Source organism: Ursus arctos, unplaced genomic scaffold, assembly GCF_023065955.2.
Source record: "Ursus arctos isolate Adak ecotype North America unplaced genomic scaffold, UrsArc2.0 scaffold_20, whole genome shotgun sequence".
Lineage (NCBI taxonomy): Eukaryota > Metazoa > Chordata > Mammalia > Carnivora > Ursidae > Ursus > Ursus arctos.
In genome coordinates this window covers 54,474,454-54,497,653 of record NW_026622875.1, presented here as the reverse complement: position 1 = coordinate 54,497,653, position 23,200 = coordinate 54,474,454, and the positions used below count along the sequence as shown (strand labels likewise).

General features: G+C 39.0%; 1 protein-coding gene across 6 annotated transcripts in view; it reads right to left on the bottom strand.

The window, feature by feature from the left end:
* Positions 1 to 23,200, bottom strand: part of CNOT10 (CCR4-NOT transcription complex subunit 10) — a 79,939-nt gene that overhangs the window by 34,086 nt on the left and 22,653 nt on the right. For all 6 annotated transcript variants that reach the window (XM_026496688.4, XM_057315923.1, XM_057315924.1 and 3 more), the window contains 8 exons: positions 22,241 to 22,391; positions 18,601 to 18,743; positions 14,750 to 14,836; positions 13,963 to 14,046; positions 12,145 to 12,262; positions 7,939 to 8,088; positions 5,767 to 5,969; positions 628 to 749 (listed from right to left, as the gene is read on the bottom strand). In XM_026496688.4, the coding sequence (XP_026352473.1) occupies positions 628 to 749; positions 5,767 to 5,969; positions 7,939 to 8,088; positions 12,145 to 12,262; positions 13,963 to 14,046; positions 14,750 to 14,836; positions 18,601 to 18,743; positions 22,241 to 22,391 (1,058 nt within the window). The remainder of the gene's footprint in view (positions 1 to 627; positions 750 to 5,766; positions 5,970 to 7,938; positions 8,089 to 12,144; positions 12,263 to 13,962; positions 14,047 to 14,749; positions 14,837 to 18,600; positions 18,744 to 22,240; positions 22,392 to 23,200) is intronic.

The window sequence follows — 23,200 nt, the reverse complement described above, 5'->3', positions numbered from 1 at the left end:
AGTCTTTAAAAACAAAAAATCTGTTATTAAGACCAAAATATTGTGTACCAGTTACTATTTTAAAACTTTGGGAGAACTTTTAAATGGTAGTGGAACAATTTTATTTTTTTGGAAAAGAAAAAACACAGCAAATTTTTTACAACGCCTACTACTTTAGAAATAATAGCAACTCCAAATTGGAATCTTTATACAAGATAAAGATGTTCATATTTAAAAGTTATTCAACTGAAGGTTTACATGTGACGGCTTCATAATGCTTTGGTTACTTTCTGTATTAGTACTTTTCTCTCTATATACTAAAAATTGGCTTTAGGGACTATAAGGAAATAACTAAAAAAAAAAGCATCAATGATAAATTATATAAAAAGGAAACATCAAGATGCCCTCTTCTGGACATTTTGAATAATGGTACTAAATAGACCAGGGTCTCTTAGGCCATCAAGTTTCAGCACAGATGTACTAAAAATCCACAATAAACTACACTTTCAATAATATGTCAGATAATAAAACCTAGTTACAAAGTGGTTCCTCCTATGAAGTGATAAGTCTTAAGCATATTTTTACACATAAATAACATTATTTGAAACAATATTAAGTATCTATACTTTCTCTTTGCAAAATACTTACTTATATACAGTATTCTGTATGGACTGTGATGCCAGAACTATTTTACGATGATAGCCTTGACCAACAATAGACTGTACAATTCCTTTCTTACTCGGAAGGCCTTTAGTTTCTTGTTCAGCAGTCTGTAAGATACAAATAATTTCCAATTAATTTAATACAATTATAAGACAGGATGTGAAAAATGATCTAATACTTTTCCAGTTACTCCAAGAAAGTTCCTAAGATCCATCAATGTGAAGAGAAATATGTTCCATATTGAAGAGTAGTTAGTGCATGAAGCGGGAAGTCTGTGATGCATTGCTGTATTTTAATATGAAGCTTGAGGTAATTCTAAGGAAAAAAGGCAATTCAAGACTGACTCAAGCATTTATTTAGAATGATTTACTTAGAACATTCTACATCCCAGGGACCATGCTGCGTATTATGGGCACTTTGACATCAGAATAAGGAAACATAAGAGAGCCACAAAATCTCAATGGAAAAAGGAAGCAGCTCCACTTTTTAAAACACAAATCTTGTCCTTCTTCATTGAAAGCATTAAAATGTCAACAATTTATAAACTCGAACAAGCTATATGTTAAAATTTACATCGGCATAATTCTTGCCTTCTAGAAAATTAAAATCCTAAAGCCCTTTTTAAAACATTAAACTGAAAACAGTAAAAGCTACTTACACATATATAGTTTTTCAGGATATTTCACTAAGATGCATCATCTTACTATGGGAACTTGATGATGTCAACTGCCTTTATCTTCCCTTTCACCCAAAGTCTCTGAGTTACCTGCAGGTGGATTCGCAGGTAGTCATATAAAGTCAGGCAGACTCTCATATGCAGGTATAAACTGGAGCCAATCAATATGAACTCACAGAGCTAAACTGTCCCACAAAAAGTCCTCCTCCAAGCATAATGTTTCTGTACTGTTATTTATTGCGCCCACTATAAGTTTATTATGGTTGTACTTCTATTTATGACTTCTAATAAAACACGGATTCACCTGCATATTCATTTTATTTTTGTTCTTTTTTTTTTTTAAGATTTTTATTTTATTTTATTTTATTTGACAGAGACAGCCAGAGAGAGAGGGAACACAAGCAGGGGGAGTAGGAGAGGAAGAAGCAGGCTCCTAGCGGAGGAGCCGGATGTGGGGCTCGATCCCATAATGCCGGGATCACGCCCTGAGCTGAAGGCAGACGCTTAACGACTATGCTGCCCAGGCGCCCCATGCATATTCATTTTAAACAGAAAATATTACATAGTGCTTAAAAAATACAACATGCTTAAAAAATATAACAAAACTGCTCTGATTGAAAAATTTTTAAAAGATTTTATTTATTTCAGAGAGAGTGAGGGAGAGAGAGAGAATCTGAAGCAGACTCCACACTGAACACAGAGCCCAACGCAGGGCTCGAACCCACAACTGTGAGATCATGATCTTAGCGGAAATCGAGAGTTGGACCCTTAACCGAATGAACCACCCAGGCACCTCTCTGATTGGAAATTTTCTTTCTATCAAGGAGGCAGCCAAGATATATTAATGAAAAATCACAGAAAGGGGATATTCTGAACCACTACTAGGAGGGACTTCCATTCTGACTTCTTTTCCTAGTGGTAGTGATAATTTATGATGATTCATCCATACGTTCTTTCCTGATCCTTAAGGTCATATAAGCTGATCGGATGGCTAGATTTGAAGATGCAACAGATGAAAACAAAGATGGAATGGAACTAAAAATCCACAATAATAAACTACACTTTCAATAATACACCAATAGCTGGAAAGTGTCTCAGACTGAGTCATGATGTAGAAGAATCATATGTAATTAAAATATTACTTTATAGTGCCATAACAGCAATAGCACTCAACATATCTGAATTTCAGAACTAAGAAAAATAAATGGTACATTTTATTGATATATTTTAATAGCCTATTCTTAAATTGCTTAAATACTTTCCCTACAATTAAGTCTATGTTTTGTAATTAGCAGATCTCTCATATATTATACCTACCCAAGTAAGCATAAGCCCTGCATCTGCCAAAAGCAGTCTGAAGAAATGTGCATCAGATAAATGGGACATAATCTCCTTAGCATCACCAAATTTGACAATTAAGTTGGTTGTTTTTATTCAAAAATATATGTATGTATTTATTATTTAAAAAGATTTTATTTGACAGAGAGAGAGATGGCGGGGAGAGAGGAGACACAAGCAGGGGGAGTGGGAGAGAGAGAAGCAGGCTTCCCGTTGAGCAGGGTGCCCAATGCAGGGCTGGATCCCAGGACCCTGAGATCATGACCTGAGCTGAAGGCAGACATTTAACTGAGCCACCCAGGTGCCCCTATTTATTTCTAAAGATTTTATTTGAGAGAGAGAGAACAGAACAAGAGAGAATGCACAAGTGGGGGGAGGGGCAGAGGAAGAAGCAGACTCCCTGCTGAGCAGGGAACCCAATGTGGGCTCCATCCCAGGACCCTGAGATCATGACCTGAGCCAAAGGCAGATGCTTAACCAACTGAGCCACTCAGGTGCCCCCAAAATGAATTTCTTTCTTTCTTTCTTTCTTTTTTTTTTAAAGATTTTATTCATTCTTGAGAGAGAGAGAGAGAATGGAGGAGGGGAGGCAGGTCAGGGTGGACCTGGAGCAGATGACTCTCTGCTGAGCTGGGAGTCCGATGCGGCACTCGATACCAGAACCCTGGGATCCCGATCTGAGCCAAAGACAGATGCCCAACCAACTGAGCCACCCAGGAGTCCAAAATGAATTTATTTCTGAAGATACAAACTGCTTTGCTCAGCATTCCTTCTATACTGACTAAATACATTTTATGGAATTTTATTTGGAGTTTGTAATTTCTACTTATTGGGATTTTGTTTTCTGGTTTTACTCAGGAGTATTTTGGGGGTTGTTTTTACTATCTTTTTGGGCACTTCAGATCCTTTTTAGGAGGAGGAGAAGCATAGATATAGATAATTATTTTTGGCAAATTCCTATTTTAGCACAAACTGAGCATTCTGAAATTCACCAAATTATGGCAACCAAATCATCTTTACCATTTTTAAAAGAGATTTTATTTATTTACTTTAGAGCGTGCGTATGAGCAGCGGGGTGGGGCACAGGATGGAAAGGGAAAATCCCAAGCAGACTGCACACTGCAGAGTACAGAGCTGGACGCAGGGCTCCATCCCATCACCCTGAGGATCCTGACCTGAGCGGAAACCAAGAGTTGGATGCTCAACTGACTGAGCCATCCAGGGCACCACCACTATTTTTTAAAAATTAGAAATTTATGGGGCGCCTGGGTGGCTCAGTCAGTTAAGTGTCTGCCTTCAGCTCAGGTCATGATCCCAGGATCCTGGGATCGAGCCCCACATCGGATTCCCTGCTCAGTGGGGAGTCTGCTTCTCCCTCTCCGTCTGCCCCTCCCCCCATTTGTGTGCGCACGCTCTCTCTCAAAATAAATAAATAAAATCTTCTAAAAAAATTAGAAATTTAGAACTTTGTACAAGAAAATGGGGGGAAGGGGACTTCATAATAAAATCCACAGAATGAAGACAATCCTAAAGGTACTATTTCTAAAAATAAGTAATTTTAAAAGAAAATATTAAACCTTACTATATTACTCTACCCCTAGGAAGATCTAATTCCCTGGTTTCCAATAACTGTCCAAATGAGAGGCCTCCAACACTTAAATTCATGAATGGATTAAAGAAAATAAGCAATTTCTAGAGATTCTTGTTTTAAAAAGTATAAATACTGCCTAGAATTGTCAGTTAACTTAAGAACTATCCAATACGAAAGTTTTCTTTTAGAGTGCCTGAATGGCTCAGTTGGATGAGTGTCTGACTTCGGCTCGAGTCATGATCCTAGGGTCCTGGGATCAAGTCCCCCACCAGGCTCCTTGCTCAGTGGGGAGCCTGCTTCTCCCTTTCCCTATGCCTGTTGCCCCAGCTTGTGCTCTCTGTCAAATAAATAAAATCTTAAAAAAAAAAAAAAAAGGAAAGAAAGAAAGAAGTCTTTTTTTTTTTTTTTTTAAAGATTTTATTTATTTCTTTGACAGAGAGAGACAGCCAGCGAGAGAGGGAACACAAGCAGGGGGAGTGGGAGAGGAAGAAGCAGGCTTCCAGCGGAGAGGCCTGATGTGGGGCTCAATAGCAGGACCCTGGGATCAGGCCCTGAGCCGAAGGCAGATGCCTAACGACTGAGCCTCCCAGGAGCCCCAAGAAAGAAGTCTTTTAAAAGGCAAGTTACAATTAAATAAATCATTAAAGCCCTTCAAAGATAGCACTTATCTCTTTCCCCAGTGGTATACCCGAATCATAAACTACTTAAATATCATGTGTGAAAAATACCAGGCAAACATACTTCTAAATGCTAGTTTTTGCAGCTGTTTCTCAGGAAGTGCTGTTCAGCAGGAGGAGGAGTGCAAAAACATCTATATCACCTATGGCAGGCAAACCTCAGGTGCCAGGCCTCCCAATCTCCACACAGCCAAAGAGCGCAGCAAGGGTGGGGGGTGGGTAGGAAATGGGGTGGTACAGGCAACTGGTAATTCTGATACAACTTTTCTCCTACTCTCACTGACCACTCCCCACTTGAGATTCCAAAGGCTTCCACGAACCACCATGTGCAGATAATCTGGGCAAGGACACCCACGTAACCTGGCCTATTTCTCAGTCACTGTGGACAAAGGTGTGAGAGACAGCTTGATAATCCATGAACTCTGAACCATTTTACTGAATCAAAAGTAAAGCCCCTCAGAACTGAAGGAAATGCAGTGTTATACAGTTCTTTCCACACTCATGGTCTTAGTCCTTCTCTAACCACCTGGTGCACATACCATTCTCAGGCCAGCAGATGATATGGCCCCTGCCCCAGCAGACCACTGTTCCAACAGATATGACCCTCTCGCTGGCTTCACATCTTTAATGTGACTGCTGATACAGGCTGCTATACTTTAAGAGCCAGAATGTTAACAAATGACTTTAAGAAATTAAATCTTTTGTCCAACAGACTATCTTTATAAATTCCCTGAGAGTTATAAAGGGAATGAGGTCTTGTGTGTTTCCAAGTAATTTCTGCTTTCTATGTAACAAGTTGGGGGGAGGGTATACGTTCAAAAAGATACCCAAGGAGCACTCACCCCCTTATTTGCAGCAATGCAGCATTCAGCCAGCCTTAGCCAGAGGCGGGGATTTGCATGATAAACCTGAACAGCTTCAATCAGACACTCAAAGGCAGCAAGAGGTCTTCCAATGTGAAGAAGCTGAATGCCACAGTTATACAGCAACTCATACCTCTTGTTGGTTAGTAATGTACACATGGGTCTTCCCGAAAATTTCTTGCCTAATGATACAAATCAGGTAAGAAAAAAACCATTAGATTAAAAATAACAGTTACATTGAAAACATTTATTCCACTAAACACTACCTTGTTTAATACCAAGAACCCCAGTGTGAAGTTGGTTTTTTTGTTTGTCTATTTTAAAGATTTTATTTGACAGAGAGAGGACAAGCAGGGGGAGCAGCAGAGGGACAGGGAGAAGCAGACTCCCCACTGAACAGGGATCCTGACACGGAGCTGGATCCCAGGACCTCAGGATCATGAGCTGAGCCAAAGGCAGATGCTTAACTGACTGAGCCGCCCAGGCGCTGCGGCCCAGTGTAAAATTGTAATAGCTCTCTACCAGTGATGATCTTCATCCTCAACCCCACAAATATTCTCCAGAGTCATTTCAGTTGCTTGTGCTGGTGTGCTCAGAGATGTCTCATTTGCCAGCTCCCCAGGTAACAATGGTCCAGAAAGGCAAACAAAAGAGATAGGACTCACTGACTCCTATGAATCTTTAACTACCTTTCCACCTTTTTACAAAATTCACTTTCTTTTGTAACTTTCATTTTGGTTAACCATTTTATTGTCATGTGCTTTCTTAACCAGAAGTATTCAGCTGTTAGCAGGGGTTTGGGAACTTTACTATGAAAATAAAAAATTAATGTACCATACCTACAATGACTATGGTTCACTCGCTTACTCAAAATTTCAGTCTACAATAAAATAAGACTACTTATGATTTTGGATACACTTTTCATCAGTTTTTTTTAGAGTTAAAGAAGCTAAATAATTGCTTGATTTTAAGCATTCCAGGTCAAGGATCCATAGCATATGAATATTAAAAGTAATAGACTTTAGGAATTTGCTCAAAGATTGTCAGGTGCAAAAAAAATAAAAACATGGGGCGCCTGGGTGGCACAGCGGTTAAGCGTCTGCCTTCGGCTCAGGGCGTGATCCCGGCGTTATGGGATCGAGCCCCACATCAGGCTCCTCTGCTATGAGCCTGCTTCTTCCTCTCCCACTCCCCCTGCTTGTGTTCCCTCTCTCGCTGGCTGCCTCTATCTCTGTCAAATAAATAAATAAAATCTTTAAAAAAAAATAAAATAAAAATAAAAACAATTGTCAGGTGCTGCCTATAACATCCCGTGTGAAACCTTGGAAAGAAGTTATAATAAAACTAGTTTAGGGGCACCTGGCTGGCTCAGTCGGTAAAGCATGCAACTCTTAATTTCACGGTTGTGAGTTCAAGCCCCATGTTGGGCATACAGCTTATTTAAAAAAACAAAACAGTACCAAAAAACACAAAAAAAACCTAGTTTAGCACAGTCAAGAAATCTTAGCAACATACTTCGCTTTACAACATTACCATATACGATTACTGATTTTCAAATCCATAGAAAAATGAATGTAATTTACATTTCTTTGATAATTATTCCTACCATCTTGCTACTTGAAGTAGCCACATATACTAAAAATCCCCAGAGTCAAACTTGTTGGTCAGGGTCAATGTTAATTGTAGGCAAGCACATATGGATGCATTTTGATCAGACACTTGATCACTATCTACCTATTTATTCTTTAAAAAACAAAAAACTGGGGCGCCTGGGTGGGTCAGTCATTAAGCGTCTGCCTTCAGCTCAGGGCCTGATCCCAGGGTCCTGGGATCGAGCCCCACATTGGGCTTCCTGCTCTTCTGGGAGCCTGCTTCTCTCTCTCCCACTCCCCCTGCTTGTGTTCCCTCTCTCGCTGGCTGTCTCTGTCAAATAAATAAATAAATTCTTAAAAAATAATAAAAAAAATAAAAATAAAGAACAAAAAATTACTTTTTAAATTCCAATATAATTTACTTACCATGTTATATTAGTTTTAGGTATACAATACGTGATTCAACAACTTTATACATTACTCAGTGCTCAGACGCTTGCTCTTCAATATCATGCTCTCAAGTAGTAAAATACAAACTGTCCCCCAGCAATGGGCTCACCTGGATCAGTGCTGCCTGCACTGAGCTGTGCACAAACATTGTCATTCTCCTGTAGAGCCTTTTTAAAGTAGAAAATTCCCAAATTGTGCTTGCTCATGGCAAAATGGATGCAACCAAGATTATTCCAGAACATGCATCTCAAGCATTCACCTGACAAAAACACAAATAAATTTGTCCAAAAATGTTACTGTTGACATACGCGACACAAGAATTGGCAATACAACAGAAATTCCATCTAGTCCTTATAGAAAAGTTTACAAGGCATCTGAAATTCAGGACACCTGAAAATTCTGTAAACTCCTTTCCTTTTAAAATCTTTTATTAAAGATGATAAACCAACCCTATCCCACTGACTTTGTTAGCCTGCTTAATCTTTTCTTCTGATTTTTAAATAACTGTAGGCAAATAATACAATAATGCAAAGGACAAAAAGTATTTATTAGTACATTATATGCATTGCATCCACGCAACAAAATATTATGCAGAAACTGGAAAGAATCAGTATATATGGAAACATACTGAGTAGCAAGAATACATAAAACAGAATATATAAAATCCTGCTTTTGTTTGTAAAGTCTCCACTGTTCTTTTGGGTTCACATGTCTTTAAATATCAATATGGCTGAGTATCTATCTTCTCAAGCTTGTTAGGCAACTATATTTCTTATCCTGTAACACACACACTGCTTCTTTCTGTTCTTTACCCATTTTTTTATTTGGTTACAGATGTTTTTCCTATTGGTTACCTGTTTGTATGTTATAGAAATCTTCTGTCACATTTGTTTCAAATATTTTCCCCAAAGCCAGTGTGTCATCTGTCTTATAACCTGTTTCAGTATGTGTGTGTGTTTAATCATAAGAAGTCTTACATTTTTCTAAGATTTTATTTATTTATTCGACAGAAACAGAGACAGCCAGCGCGAGAGGGAACACAAGCAGGGGGAGTGGGAGAGGAAGAAGCAGGCTCATAGTGGAGGAGCCTGATGTGGGGCTCGATCCCAGAACGCCGGGATCACGCCCTGAGCCGAAGGCAGACGCTTAACCACTGTGCCACCCAGGCGCCCCAAGAAGTCTTACATTTTTATGTGGTGAAATTTAATCATCTTTTCTAAACTCTATAGTCTTTGCATTTTGGATAAAATTCAATCAAGTTTCCCCCTGACAAAATCAAAATATTTAAGTTTTCTTTAGCTGCTGTTATGATTTTTACATTTCAACCCCTCATTTCTCTGGGCTTTATTTTGGTGTAATGAAAGCAATCCAAGTTTTAGTTTTCTTCTTCTAAACTGCTTCCCAAATACTCCAAAAACAATTTACTGATAGTCTGTCTTTTCCACAATGATATAAAATGCTGGACTAGACTGACAAAATTAACACTCAAGATATTCAATGTTTAATACTAAAATCTAAAGATTTTCTTTCTTTTTTTTTTTTTTTAAAGATTTTATTTATTTATTTGACAGAGATAGGGACAGCCAGCCAGAGAGGGAACACAAGCAGGGGGAGTGGGAGAGGAAGAAGCAGGCTCATAGCGGAGGAGCCTGATGTGGGGCTCGATCCCATAACGCCGGGATCACGCCCTGAGCCAAAGGCAGGCGCTTAACCGCTGTGCCACCCAGGCGCCCCTAAAGATTTTCTTCTGATGTGTTTTTAAATTGAGCAATGGTATTTTAAAAAGACAAACAGCAGGCTTCAGTGGAAGACAGTAGGAAATATGCTAAAGTGTTTAAAGGAGGCTGCCTCTGATAGTGGCATTGTGAACAATTTAAGAAACATTCTATTCCCGAATCTTCTCCAATAAGCATATTTTATCAGCAGCAAAAACTAAATTTTACATATGAGAAATAAATGTTAAAATTAATAACTATGAAAAATATCAGTACATAAAATATATAACTACTATATAAAAATCTTTCCCATTAGATCTTAACTTTTTTTTTTTTTTAAGATTTTTTATTTATTTGACAGACATAGAGACAGCCAGCGAGAAAGGGAACACAAGCAGGGGGAGTGGGAGAGGAAGAAGCAGGCTTCCAGCAGAGGAGCCTGATGTGGGGCTCGATCCCAGAACACTGGGATCACGCCCTGAGCCGAAGGCAGACGCTTAACGACTGAGCCACCCAGGGGCCCCTGTATCAAGACAATCCTAAGCAAAATTTTCTCAAAGGATACTGAATGTTTAGTCTGAAAGATCATTTCAGTGTTTGGGTCTTATGGGCCTGAGGGGAAATTACAACAATAAAAACAGCAGAAATAAAAATTTAGCAGAATTAAAAATGGGTACTCAGAATAAACAGAATATCCAAAAGAACTGTAACGGAACAAACTGCTTTTCTCCATCTTTTACAACCCCACTTTAACAGAATGGGTAAAGGGCGGGGGTTGGTAAGTATGTCTGCAGGTGTACTTTTTTTTTTTTTTAAGATTTTCTTTTATTTATTTGACACAAGAGAAAGCGAGCAAGCACAATAAGGGGGAGCGGCTTAAAAACCATTTTAAGGTTTTATTTATTTATTTGAGAGCAAAAGTGAGTGTACACGTGAAGGAGGGCAGAGCAGAAGGGGAAAGAATCCTAAGCAGACTCCATGCTGAGTGCAGAGCCCCACCTGAGGCTTAAACTCACAATACTGAGACCATGACCTGAGCTGAAACCGAGAGTCAGAGGCTTAACCAAATGAGCCACCCAGGCACCCCCATCTTTGCATTTTAAACTTGGTGTAAAGCATTTTCAGTAGTTTGACATCACTTCTTGAATAAATGGATTTTCCTCCTTTCTCCCCATAAAATAGCAAGGACGTGAACTTAAAAGAAAGCCCCAAATTTTACCTTTCATTTTACCAACATTAAAACTTTCATTCATTCATTCATTCATTCATTCATTCATTCATCTGACAGAGAGGCAGCGAAAGAGGGAACACAAGCAGGGGGAGTGGGAGAGGGAGAAGCAGGTTTCCCACTGAGCACGGAGCCCGATGCGGCACTCAATCCCAGGCAGATGCTTAACGAATGAACCACCCAGGCATCCCAAAACTTTCCTTCTTTTTTAGACAGGGAGAGACAGAATCTTAATTAAGCAGGCTCCACACCCCGCACGGAGCCCCGATGTAGGCCTCTGATCTCACTACCCTGATATCATGACCTGAGCCAAAATCAAGAGTGATGCTTAACTGACTGAGCCACCCAGGTGCCCCTCATTAAAACTTTCTAAATAGGGATGCCTGGGTGGCTCAGTTGGTTAGGCGCCTGCCTTCGGCTCAGTTCATGATCCCAGAGTCCTTCAATGGGAGTCCCTTGTTGGGCTCCTTGCTCAGCAGGGAGCCTGCTTCTCCCTCTGTATGCTACTCCCCCTGCTTGTGTTCGCTCATGCGCACTCTCTCTGACAAATAAATAAATAAAATCTTTAAAAAAACTTACTAAATAGAAAACAGATAACAATGATTATCCTAACTTTATAGAAATATTTTTGATATCGTTAATAGTCTAAAAGATCATCAAATGCTCACAGCTTTTATGGGAGAAAAGAGAAAAGTAAAAACATTATCGTCTCATTCCCTTAAAAGGTCTCATTTCACAAAGTAAAAGCCAAAGGACCTTATGTCCTGATAATCTATAAACTGGTATTAAGAAATGAAAGAAAGCATACATGAGGTGAAATAAAAGTAAAAGGAGTGAAGCTTCCTCTAAAATGGAAACAAATAGGGGAACCTGGGTGGCTCAGTAGGTTAAGCATCCAACTCTTGGTTTTGGCACAGGTCCTGGTATCGGCCCAGTCTTATGCTCCATACTCAGTGGGGAGTCTGCCTCTCCCTGCTCACTCCTGCTCTTTCTAAAATAAATAAATAAATCTATAAAATAAGTAAAATTGGTGGTACAGTCGGTTGAGTGTCTGTCTTTGGCTCGGGCCATGATGCTGGAGTTCTGAGATCGAGCCCCACAGCGGCTCCCTGCTCAACGGGAAGCCTGCTTCTGCCTCTGCCCCTCCCTGCTCGCGCTCTCTCTCTCAAATAAATTAGTAAAATCTTTAAAAATAAGTAAGTAAATAAAATGGAAACAAATAGAATAAATTCTAAGAATTTTCTGGAGCAGAAATTATAAAAGATTTTCTTTTAAAAAATTAGCAAGAATCACACTGAAGAGCACTGTAGGAAACAAACAACAAAAGACAGAAGAGCCAGGAAAATACTAGAATTTCACAATTTTCTTTTACCTGTTTTCATGAATCCTGGATGTTCAGCAATGTTTGAACTATTTAATAGCTTCACAGCTTTTCGATAATTGCCTCTTAAGTACTCAAAATTGCTTTTAAGAAACAGAGAGGGTGCAGACTGTAAAGAAAATATAAGTTGCTTATATTTTGTTTTCAGATGTCTATTGTGAGATCATAATCATACTGCTGTATTGGCATGTATTCTAGAGCATAAATGAATCATTTAAGTCGTGCTCACAAAAAACTATAGCTTCACAATTTTTCATTGCTTTGACTATCTAAAAAAATTAAACCTATCAGAGAGCACCTTATCAACTGAATTAAGGTTCTGCCTAAAAAAACCCATGAAGTATATATGTATAAGAATACAGTCTACAGATCATCAACAGACTGTCTTCATTTTTATACTACTAACTGGAAGCCAATTTAACTAGGTCCTTCAGTTCAATGACTATTTAGACAGACTAGAGGTCTCCCTTATTTTTTAGGACACAGAGGCACCTTCATTAGAACCCAAAGGGATATAAATAATCCAATGCCTTTCCAAATAGGGGGGGGAAGTGTCATTCTACGGTGGACAAACTGCCTAAAAGAATGCCTTATTTTCGAGAACTAATCTTGCTTGTGACAAAGACCACATTTTGGATGGCAGACCATGTTTCACTTCCCCTAAGAATCCTCCTAGTGGAGGATCATCTGTATCATACCTAGTTAGAATGTGAAAGCATGCATAGATCTGCAGACTAAATATCCATTCCAGGAGGACATCATTTATTCCATTAGCTTAGCTACAGGCTAAGTCCTTGTTCATGCTTTGCTCTGTCTCCTGGTCATTGAGGAAACAAGGGCTTCCAATGCTTATTCCAGGTAGCAGTACTTCCTCCTGATTTAGGTATTACCATTACCCTGCATTTCAATTATTTATTTTCCTGTTTCTCTCTCCCTTATGACCATGGCTTCCGTTAAGGCAGGGATCATGTCTTTTATCTCAAAAAAGATTTGATAGTGGTTGGCTGGCTAGTTAGGCTTTTCCCTCTTGGCCTCAAGTCTACCCCTACCCCCTCAGACCTTGGCTATAATTTCTTCTCCTCAAAAATCACTTGAGTACTGACCCAGTGACTAATCTGGAGCCTGCCTAGGATTTCTAGGGTCAATTTCCCTGAACCATTCCTACTACAAACTATCGTTTGTAGTACAAACGACTACAATACTTTAAAGCCAAATTATTTCTCATGATCTCATACTTAAAATTAACAGTTTTCCCCAAAGCATCGAGAATGTTCACAATTCTGTGTTTTCCCTCCACAGTCTTAAAAATTATGTATCAGTGGAGGAGTGGGGTGGAGGGAGTGGAAGGAAGGAGGAATTTTATCTCAAATACTCTAGCAGCATTAGTCAAATTGAAGGTATTGTCAAGGCAAAGATCATTTGGAAGGGGCAGGTTTGGGCTACAGCTGAACTGTTAATCTTTAATAAATGTTCTGAGTATAAACTAAAAAAATCCTGAAGTGTCTAATAGTAAATGTTTACATGAATTGAATTGTGATAAACCACTTTCAGAATATTAGACAGCTACTTAAAATGGTGGTTTTGAGGGCTACATACCATGGGAAAATGCTTGCTATAATTTTAAGTGAGAAAAGTATTAAATTATAGACACAGTATGATCACCACTTTACAACTCAATGTCAAGACTAAAATAAATTATTTAAGACTGACAAATACCTACTACCCAAACAAGAAAGTTTTAGGACATGAAAGTTACAAATTGGGAAAAAAAAAAAAGGAAAAGAAAAGAAAAATCAAGAAAAAACTTACATTTCCAGCTGTGTTCATGACTGACTTGATTTCCCTTTTGCATGCTTTCAGGGACTTCATTTGGATATAAGCTCTTACTTTATACTATCAAAGGAAAATGCTAGTATGTGAGAACTAATGATGGATTTACACATGCTGAAGTAGTTTTACTTTCTAGTTAAATGGAAATTCAACCTAATCTGCTTACAACATAGTTATACTAGTTACTTGCAAAAACAAGTTTTAAATTATCTTAAATATCCTTAAATAAGGATTAATAAGGTATCTTAAATACCTTAAATTATCTTACTGTACTTCTTAGAATACATTCTAAAATACAAAAAACATGTAGAATAAAATTTATACTTAAATTCCAAGCAAAAATCCTAACAATTCTTTTATTTTTTAAAAAATTAATATTTTAATTCCAGTATAATTAATGTACAGTATTAGTTTCAGGTGCACAATATAGTGATTCAGCAATTATCTAATTCCTATAAATTTTTATCTGCACCTGGCTAACTAAGAATGAATTTTAGTATTCTACAAACTGATTTTATCATCCAATACATTCCCAGGCCATTTCTCTCAATTGTTTATCAAGTAATTAAAAAAAAGATACTGCATTATCATTTTAAGCAAATATAATCTGAAGGATAAATATGCTTTTAAGTTATAATACTTCAAAGCCAAACATACATACATGCCTTGAATTATTTACAGCTTTCAGCGATCTATCACATTCTTCATCATTCGTAACTATTAGTTAACATACGTGACGCATAGCCTCTCTTAGAACTTATGCTACCTGATGTATCTTTGATTTTGCAGCTTCTATTAGGGCTCCACTTTCAGCTTTATGATTCGATCCGTCTTTGTTGGTGTTATTACCAGTCTGTAGGGTGGTAAAACAAAATTAACCAAAATTAAAAATTTTTTACCATAATTTAAATCAGTGATTTACAAGTGAGCTTATCTGAATCACCTAGAGAACGTTTTAAAACTACAGAATCCCAGGTGTCACTCTCGGAGATTCAGGTTAACAGTCTGGAGTGGATAACAGGAAATTTTTTTTTTTTAAAGATTTTATTTATTTGTTTGACAGAGACAGCAGGAGAGGGAACACAAGCAGTGGGGTGCTGGAGAGGGAGAAGCAGGCTTCCCGCTGAGCAGGGAGCCCGACTTGGGGCTCAATCCCAGAACATCAGGATCACGAACCAAGCCAAAGACAGACGCTTAACGTCTGAGCCACCCAGGTGCCCCCCATCTTTTTTTTTTTTTTTTAAAGAAAATTCCACTTTTGAGAAACCCTCATTGAACATAATGATATGCCAGGTTTAAAAAGCATGGCTATTACTCAGGCAAAACTCAAGATAATCTTTCTGAAACCCAAAACAGATCATGTCATTTCCTTCTTTTAAAACTTCTTTTTTTTTTAAAAGATTTTATTTGTCAGAGACAGCGAGAGAGAGAGAGAGAGAGAGAGAGAGTACACAAGCAGGAGGAGCTGTAGGCAGAGGGACGGGGAGAAGCAGGATCCTTCCTCAGCAAGGAGCCCAATGTGGGACTGGATCCCAGGACCCTGGGATCACGTCCTGAGCCAAAGGCAGACACTTAACTGACTGAGCCACCCAGGTACCCCCATGCCATTTCCCTCTTAAAAACTTTTTCTGGTATAAACACTGCCAACATCATACGCTAGATTCCTAGTAATATCCAAAATCTTTCACAATGTGACCAATATTTGAGTTGCCAATCTCCTCTCCTGATCTCCTATACTCACATTTTTCAGGTATACTATGCATTTCAAATTACCAGAAATTCCTCCAATGTACCACTCTCACACCTTCTGTGAAGTTTTCTCTGCCATGACAGTTATTCTGCTCCCTCCTTCTGCTTCTGACTAGTTGAATTGTATTACATTGTTCAAATCAAACATCCAAACTTCTCCAAAATAAATATTTACTTATTTGGGGGGCGAGGGCAGAGGGAGAGGCAGTGAGAATCTCAAGCCGACTTGCGCTGAGCACAGAGCCCTACATGGGGCTTGATCTCATGATCCTGAGACCATGACCTGGGCCGAAAGCAAGAGTCGGACACTCAACTGACTTGAGCCACTCAGACACCACTAAGCTTCTCCAAAATAGTCCCTACCCGCCTTCCTCCCAGCCCTTGGACAGATGCTGCCCCATCTTTCTCCTCTCACACAAAGTGTGAATTGCAAGGTTTTTATTTTTGTCACTTCAGTATCTAGTAGAGGACACAAGCATCTGTTGAATGAATTATATTTTATCGACTCTCATAAGTACTGAATATAAAAGTATTTTACTACACAGTGTTTAGGAATGATGCTAAGATGACTTAACTGAATTCTTTTCTATCTACACCTGTTAAATTGTAAAAAGTAATGCCAGATGCTTATTTTTAAACTTCAAGAACTTATACAGGTAGAAAGAAAGATACTGTTAACAATCTGTTTTCTACAAGTACTCCTTTTTTTTTTTAACAAAAGGGCAGGAACAGGAAAAGGACCATCCCTTGACAACTAGAGGACAAGCAAAACAAAAAACATGAGGGGCAGCTGGCTGGCTCAGTCAGCGGAGTGTGTGACTCTTGATCTCGAGGTTGTGGGTTTGAGTCCCACGCTGGGTGTAGAGATTACTTAAAAATAAAATCTTGGGGCACCTGGGTGGCTCAGTCAGTTAAGTGTCTACCTTCGGCTCAAGTCATGATCTTGGGGTCCTGGGACTGAACCCCACGTTGGGCTCCCTGCTCCGAGGGAAACTGCTCCCTCTGCCCCTGTCCCCAGCTCGCACATGCATGAGCTCTCTCTCAAATAAATAAAATCTTCAAAAAAATAAATTATTAAAAATGCAAATAAAAATTTAAAAAGAAAAAAACCCATGAGAACTAAGAAATATCCTTAATGCACAACAAGTCTCTTATCCCAGAATAGGTCATAAATATACACTCTTTCTGAAGAACTTAAATGATGAAATTTTCTCTGGTGATAGCTGCCCTGTTTACCCAGACTGTGGATTTCTATTGTCTTAATTCTAATCTTTACATTCCGTAAAATTAACATTTCATACATGAAATGATGCTAACACATACCCTTAGTAAGCACAGAAATTAAGACTACTATGAGATACCACTTTACATCCATTAGGATGGTTACAATGTTAAAAAAACAAAACAAAAAAACCAAAACAAAAGAAAAACAAAACAAGGTTAGCAAGAATGTGGAGAACCTGGGACCTTGGTGAAAGGCTGGTAGGAATGTAAAATAGTGTAGCTACTCTGGAAAACAGGCCGGTAGTTCCTCCTAAGATTAAACATAGAATCACCATATGATCCAGCAATTCCACTCTTAAATATATACTCAAGAGAAATGAAAACATATATGCCACCACAAAAATACGTACACAAATGTTCGTAGCACCATCATTTGTATTAGTCAGATGTGGAAAACAACCTAAATGACCATCAACTGATGGATAAAAAAAATGTGGCAAATCCATACAGTGGAGGATTATATGTCCATAAAAAGGAATGAAATACATGAAAAGGGAATGAAGTACAGGCTACAACTTGGCAAACTTTGAAGGTATTATCCCAAGTGAAAGAAATCAATCACAAAAGGCGACATATTATATGATTCCATTTATATGAAATGTCCAGCATAGTCAAATTCATAATGATAGAAAGTAGATTAGTGGTTGCCAGGGGTTGAGGGAAGGGGAAAAAGTGCTAACAGGTACACGGTTTCTTTTTGGGGTGATGAAATGTTCTGGAATTTAGATAGTGATGACAGTTCTACAACTCAGTGAGTATAATAAAAGCCACTGAATTGTACACTTTATTTTTTTTAAAGATTTTTATTTATTTATTTGACAGAGAAGAGAGAGAGATAGAGAGAGACTGCGAGAGAGGGAACACAAGCAGGGGGAGTGGGAGAGGAAGAAGCAGGCTCCTAGCGGAGGAGCCTGATGTGGGGCTCGATCCCATAACTCCGGGATCACGCCCTGAGGCGAAGGCAGACGCTTAACCACTGTGCCACCCAGGCGCCCCTGAATTGTACACTTTAAAACGTTAAATTTTATAGATGTGAATTGTATTTGTTTTTTTTAGGTCACTGATCAAATTATTTTTTTTTAAATAAGTAGGCTCCTTGCCCAATGTGGGGCTTAAACTCATGACCCTGAGATCAAGAGTCACACGCTCTACCAACTGAGCCAGTCAGTTGCCCCCATTAATCAAAATTTTAACTCATCTGTCTCTCCCTACCTAGCCTGTGGACTGCCTGAGGGTAGGCATAATCCTTCTGATTTTTATTACAAAAATTTTTAAATTGAGGAATAATTGACATAAACACTACTAGGTATACAATATAATGATTTTTTGTATATACTCTGAAATCTATCAGTCTAGTTAAAACATCTATCACTATACTATACAGAATTACAAAAGGTTTTTATTCTTGTGCTGAGGACTTGGAAGATCGACTCTCTTAGCCATTTTCGAGTATGTAATACTATGGTATAATTAACAATAGCGACCATTCTGTAGAGTGAATTATATTTCAATAAAGCTATTAAAATATTTAATAACCCCAAATATTAATCACAAATTTTAATCTAATCACCTCTGAATACTTACCTCATTCTTCCCATTTTTGTTATTGTTGCCCTGTGAAATCATTTTTTCTAGGACAGCAAGAAGATGCAAAGCTTTCTCAGCTTGATAGGTTAATATATATAGGTCTATAAGCAAAAAACACACTGCTTGGGCAAATTTTTCTTCTGGGGGAAAAAAAACAGGAAAAGAAAAGTTATAATCCAAAGTGAAGCAAACATTTCAAGACCACTCCTCCCCAAAAAGTTCTAAAGAGCAAACACTAAGTCAGTCTTTATTTAAATGAACATCACGTGAGCCACGAATGGAACAACTTACAGTATCTATTCTATTCTATTCTATTCTATTCTATTCTATTCTATTCTGCATCTCAAGGCCTCTCATTGCAGGGTTCCTAGTGACAGATCCTCCTTTGACAAAATATCCACCAAACACCAACACATGAACTGAGAAGTACTACTTTAGGTAGAAGGAAACCTCAATTCCAGTACCCGCTTAGCTACTTACTAGGTATGTGGCCTCTAGACATCACTGACCTGATTTTTAGACCACAGCTGGCTGACTATAAAATGAGGAGAATACTTCACCTGCCTGAAGGCAGGGAGGTGAGCCAGGTGATCTTCTGAAGTTCCTTCCAACTCTAAGAAGGACCTCAAAGGAAGAAGAGCCCAAAAAGAGAGGAAGGGTAACCTGGTACGTCAATAACACTATTTTCTTTTACTTTCAGAAGAAAAAAAGAAGAATAAGGTCTAAAAAAGAATGCTAAAATCAAGAACAGAAAATTTCAGGGGCGCCTGGGTAGCGCAGTGGTTAAGCATCTGCCTTTGGCTCAGGGTGTGATCCCAGCATTCTGGGTTCGAGCCCCACATCAGGCTCCTCCTCTAGGAGCCTGCTTCTTCCTCTCCCGCTCCCCCTGCTTGTGTTCCCTCTCTCGCTGGCTGTCTCTCTCTGTCAAATAAATAAATAAAATCTTTAAAAAAATAAAAAAAAAAAAAAGAAAATTTCAAAAGCCCTTAAGAGCCTCCTAACAAATCTTCCTGATTCCATTCTTGCTCTTACACAGCAGCCAGAGTGGATTCCATTTCAAACTAAGATCAAGGGGGTTGGTGTGCAAAGGTCACATATCGCCAAGGGTTTCTCACCACTCTTAAAACAGTAAGTCCTTACCTAAGCCACAGGACTTTACCTATTCTGCCCCTTGCTACTTCCGACTTCATTTGCTTCTGTTCTCCCCACTGGCTCCAGTCACAACGGACTTCTGCTATTCCTCTCACTCACCAAACCCAAGCTCACTGCAGATGCTTTGCATACACTATCACCTCTGGCTGGAATGCCTTCCCCCTCAAGAGCCATGTGGCTCACCTCTTCTCTTCACTCAGGTCTCTTTTCAAATACTGGCTTAGCCTGGCCTTCCTTGATTGCCTTATCTAAAAATAACATTCCCAATCCATCTCTATCCTCTTATCCAGTTTTAGCTTTTCTTCATGGCATTCAGCTACCTCACAACATATATTTATTGTGTTGCTCTCTCTCCCATTGGAATGCAAGTTAATGAAGGTAAAGACTTTATTTCATTCACTGCATTATCTTCACATCCCAAGAACAGTTTTGGTCTATAGTATATGCTCAATAAATACATGTTGTAGAAGAACCAAGTAGTAACATTTTTACATTTTTTTTAAAGATTTATTTAGAGAGTGAGAGTGAGTGCAAGTGTGCATGAGCTAGGAGAGGGGCAGAGGGAGAGGAAGACAGAGAATCCACAAGCAGATTCCCCAATGAGTATGGAGTCTGATGCAGGGCTAAATCCCAGGACCCTGAGATCACGACCTGAGCCGAAACCAAGAGTTGGATGCTCCACCAACTGAGCTACCCAGGCGTCCCCCAAGTAGTAATGTTTTTAAAAGTAACAATAATGGGGGTGCCTGGCTGGCTCAGCTGGAACAGCATGCGACTCCTGATCTTGGGGTTGTAAGTTTGAACCCCATGTTGGGTGTAGAGATTACTTAAAAACAAAATCTTTAAAATTAAAAATAAAATAAAAAGACCAATAATAATTTTCAAAGAAGAAAAATGGATTTGAATTCTACCTAGTTGGTTGTCATATTCCATACTCAGCCACAGTATAAATCAACGGGATTTCACAAACTGTTCCAGAAATTCTAAAAACCAGCACCTGGCTGGCTCAGTTGGTAGAGCATGCAACTTTTGCTCTCGGGGTCATAAGTTCAAACCCACTTAGGTGTAGAGATTACTTTAACAAAAACAAACAACCCCCCCTCCCAGCTTTACAGAAAAACACAGCTGTGTCATCTTAGAAGTATAATTGTGATTTCTAGCTTTATAGGGAAAGGTCAAAATTTATACCATCTTCACCAGTGGCGTTTCTCCTGCCCAATCTGTCCAGCCACCATGCCCTCAGCACGGAAGAGGAGCACCTTGAAAATGCCTCCCTGGATCGACAGTAAGCAGCTGTTCAATGGCTGACAGCAAAAGGGGACCCTGTAACTCTTCCCAAAGCCCCACAGAGGAGCCAGCACAGGAGCCTCTTGTCTTGTGGGGACCACAGCAGCAATTAGGTGTTTATAAATCAGGAACTGGCATTGGTGTTTTGAATTTAAAAGAAAGTAATGTAGAGAAAGACAAAAATGTGAATCACAACTGAAATCTGACTGTCTGTGGGCTGGAAACAGCCCTCTCTAACAACCACTTCCTGAGTCTGGCTTTGTTGCTTTATTTGCTCCCTCTTTGTTCCTTTGTCCTCACCTTTCTTACTATACTTATTCAAGGCTAGTAACTGTAAGATACCAAAAAAGCTAGCACTGTCTGTACTATCTATTCTATGATTACCTACAAAAATGTCAGTGAGGCAATGGACAAAATATTTCCCCGTTCCTTCACATCCCCGAACACTCCTTAATACACTGCTCAAGTAAGAATGGATTGGGTACACCAGGTGGTGTTTAAGGAGCAGAGAAAAAACAAAATCACCAAGTCTTTCCAATCAGTAACATCATTTCTAACAGTTATTTTTAAAAATTGAGGGGTGGGCAGGGGCACCTTGGTGGCTCAGTCGGTTAAGGGTCTGCCTTCAGCTCAGGTCATGATCCCGGGGTCCTGAGATTGAGCCCCACATCATTGGACTCCCTGCTCAGCGGGGAGCCTGCTTCTCCCTCTGACTCTGCTGCTCCCCCTGCTCATGTTCTCTCTTGTTCTCTCTCTCTCTAATGAGTGGATGAGATCTTTAAAAAATAAAAAATAAAAAAAATTGAAGGGTGGAGAGGAAACGCTAAAAGAAAACCTGGGTTCATCTAAAAGTAATATCATTTTTATCTTTTCTAGTTATTAAGAAACCCTGACACAGCTTTTTTTCTTTCTTTAAATACTAACAGGTAATTCCCTGATTTTGGTTAACTAGGTGAAAAGTACCAGGGGCCACTGCAAGTATGAGAAGATAGAGAATTCTTTTTTTGGAGTGGGAAAGGAAGAGAGAGAATCCCAAGCAGGCTCCATGCCCAGTGCACAGCCCAACGTGGGGCTCGATCACACAACCCTGAGATCAAGACCTGAGCAGAGATCAAGGGTCAGACACTTAACCAACTGAGCCACCCAAGTCCCCTGAAGATAGGAAAATTTTTGACAGAAAAATTTTTACAGGACATACCAAAAGGTTCTATGAACTGGTAAAGTTTTTCACCAACTGCTATCGCTTCTGTGTACTGCCGCAGATGATAAAGAATGACTGCCTGATTGTAATACAACATGCTGTTCTCTACATCATCTAATCCATCCATCTCTTCAACAGCCGAGTGGACCTATGAAACAAAATCAACAAAGAATATGTTCTCACAACAGTCAGTCAGAAAATAAAGAGCAAAAGTGAAAGAGTCTATATGAACAAACAGAAACCCAGGCCAACGTTTCTTACTCTGAATTTTTCCACATTTTCAACAGGACCTCTAGATTTTAATTATACTCATATAGTCAAAATTATTTTATTCATAATAAAATTCCATTAAGTAAAACATTTTCATGGACTGTATGTAGTACCTAGCACAAAGTAAGGCAAGTCTCCTCCTTGCCACTGTGAAGATACCATCAATGCTTTAACTGCCAACATGGCTTCCGAGTTGGTCCCCCACTTTCTAGTCTCCCTGGGAGTGGGTAAAACTCAAGACCTTTCCTGTATGCACTGTTATACACTACGTATACACAACCTTGATTCCATTTTATAAAAACTAAAGTAAAATTTAAACATTAATAAACAATAGCTAACTACTTAACTATGTGCTAGGCACACTATGTTAAAAGTTTTATAGAGAATACCTCAACTGATCCTCACCATACCTTGAGGACATAGATATTATTATCATTTCCATTTTACAAATAAAGAGACCAGCACAAAAAGCTTAATTATCTTGCCCAAGGCTTTATAGCTAGGAAGTGTATTTTCTTTTTCTTTTTTTTTTATAGATTTTATTTATTTATTTGACTGAGAGAAAGCCAGCCAGCAAGAGAGGGAACACAAGCAGGGGGAGTAGGAGAGGAAGAAGCAGGCTCCCAGCGGAGGAACCCCATGCAGGGCTCGATCCCAGGACCCTGGGATCAAACCCTAAGCCGAAGG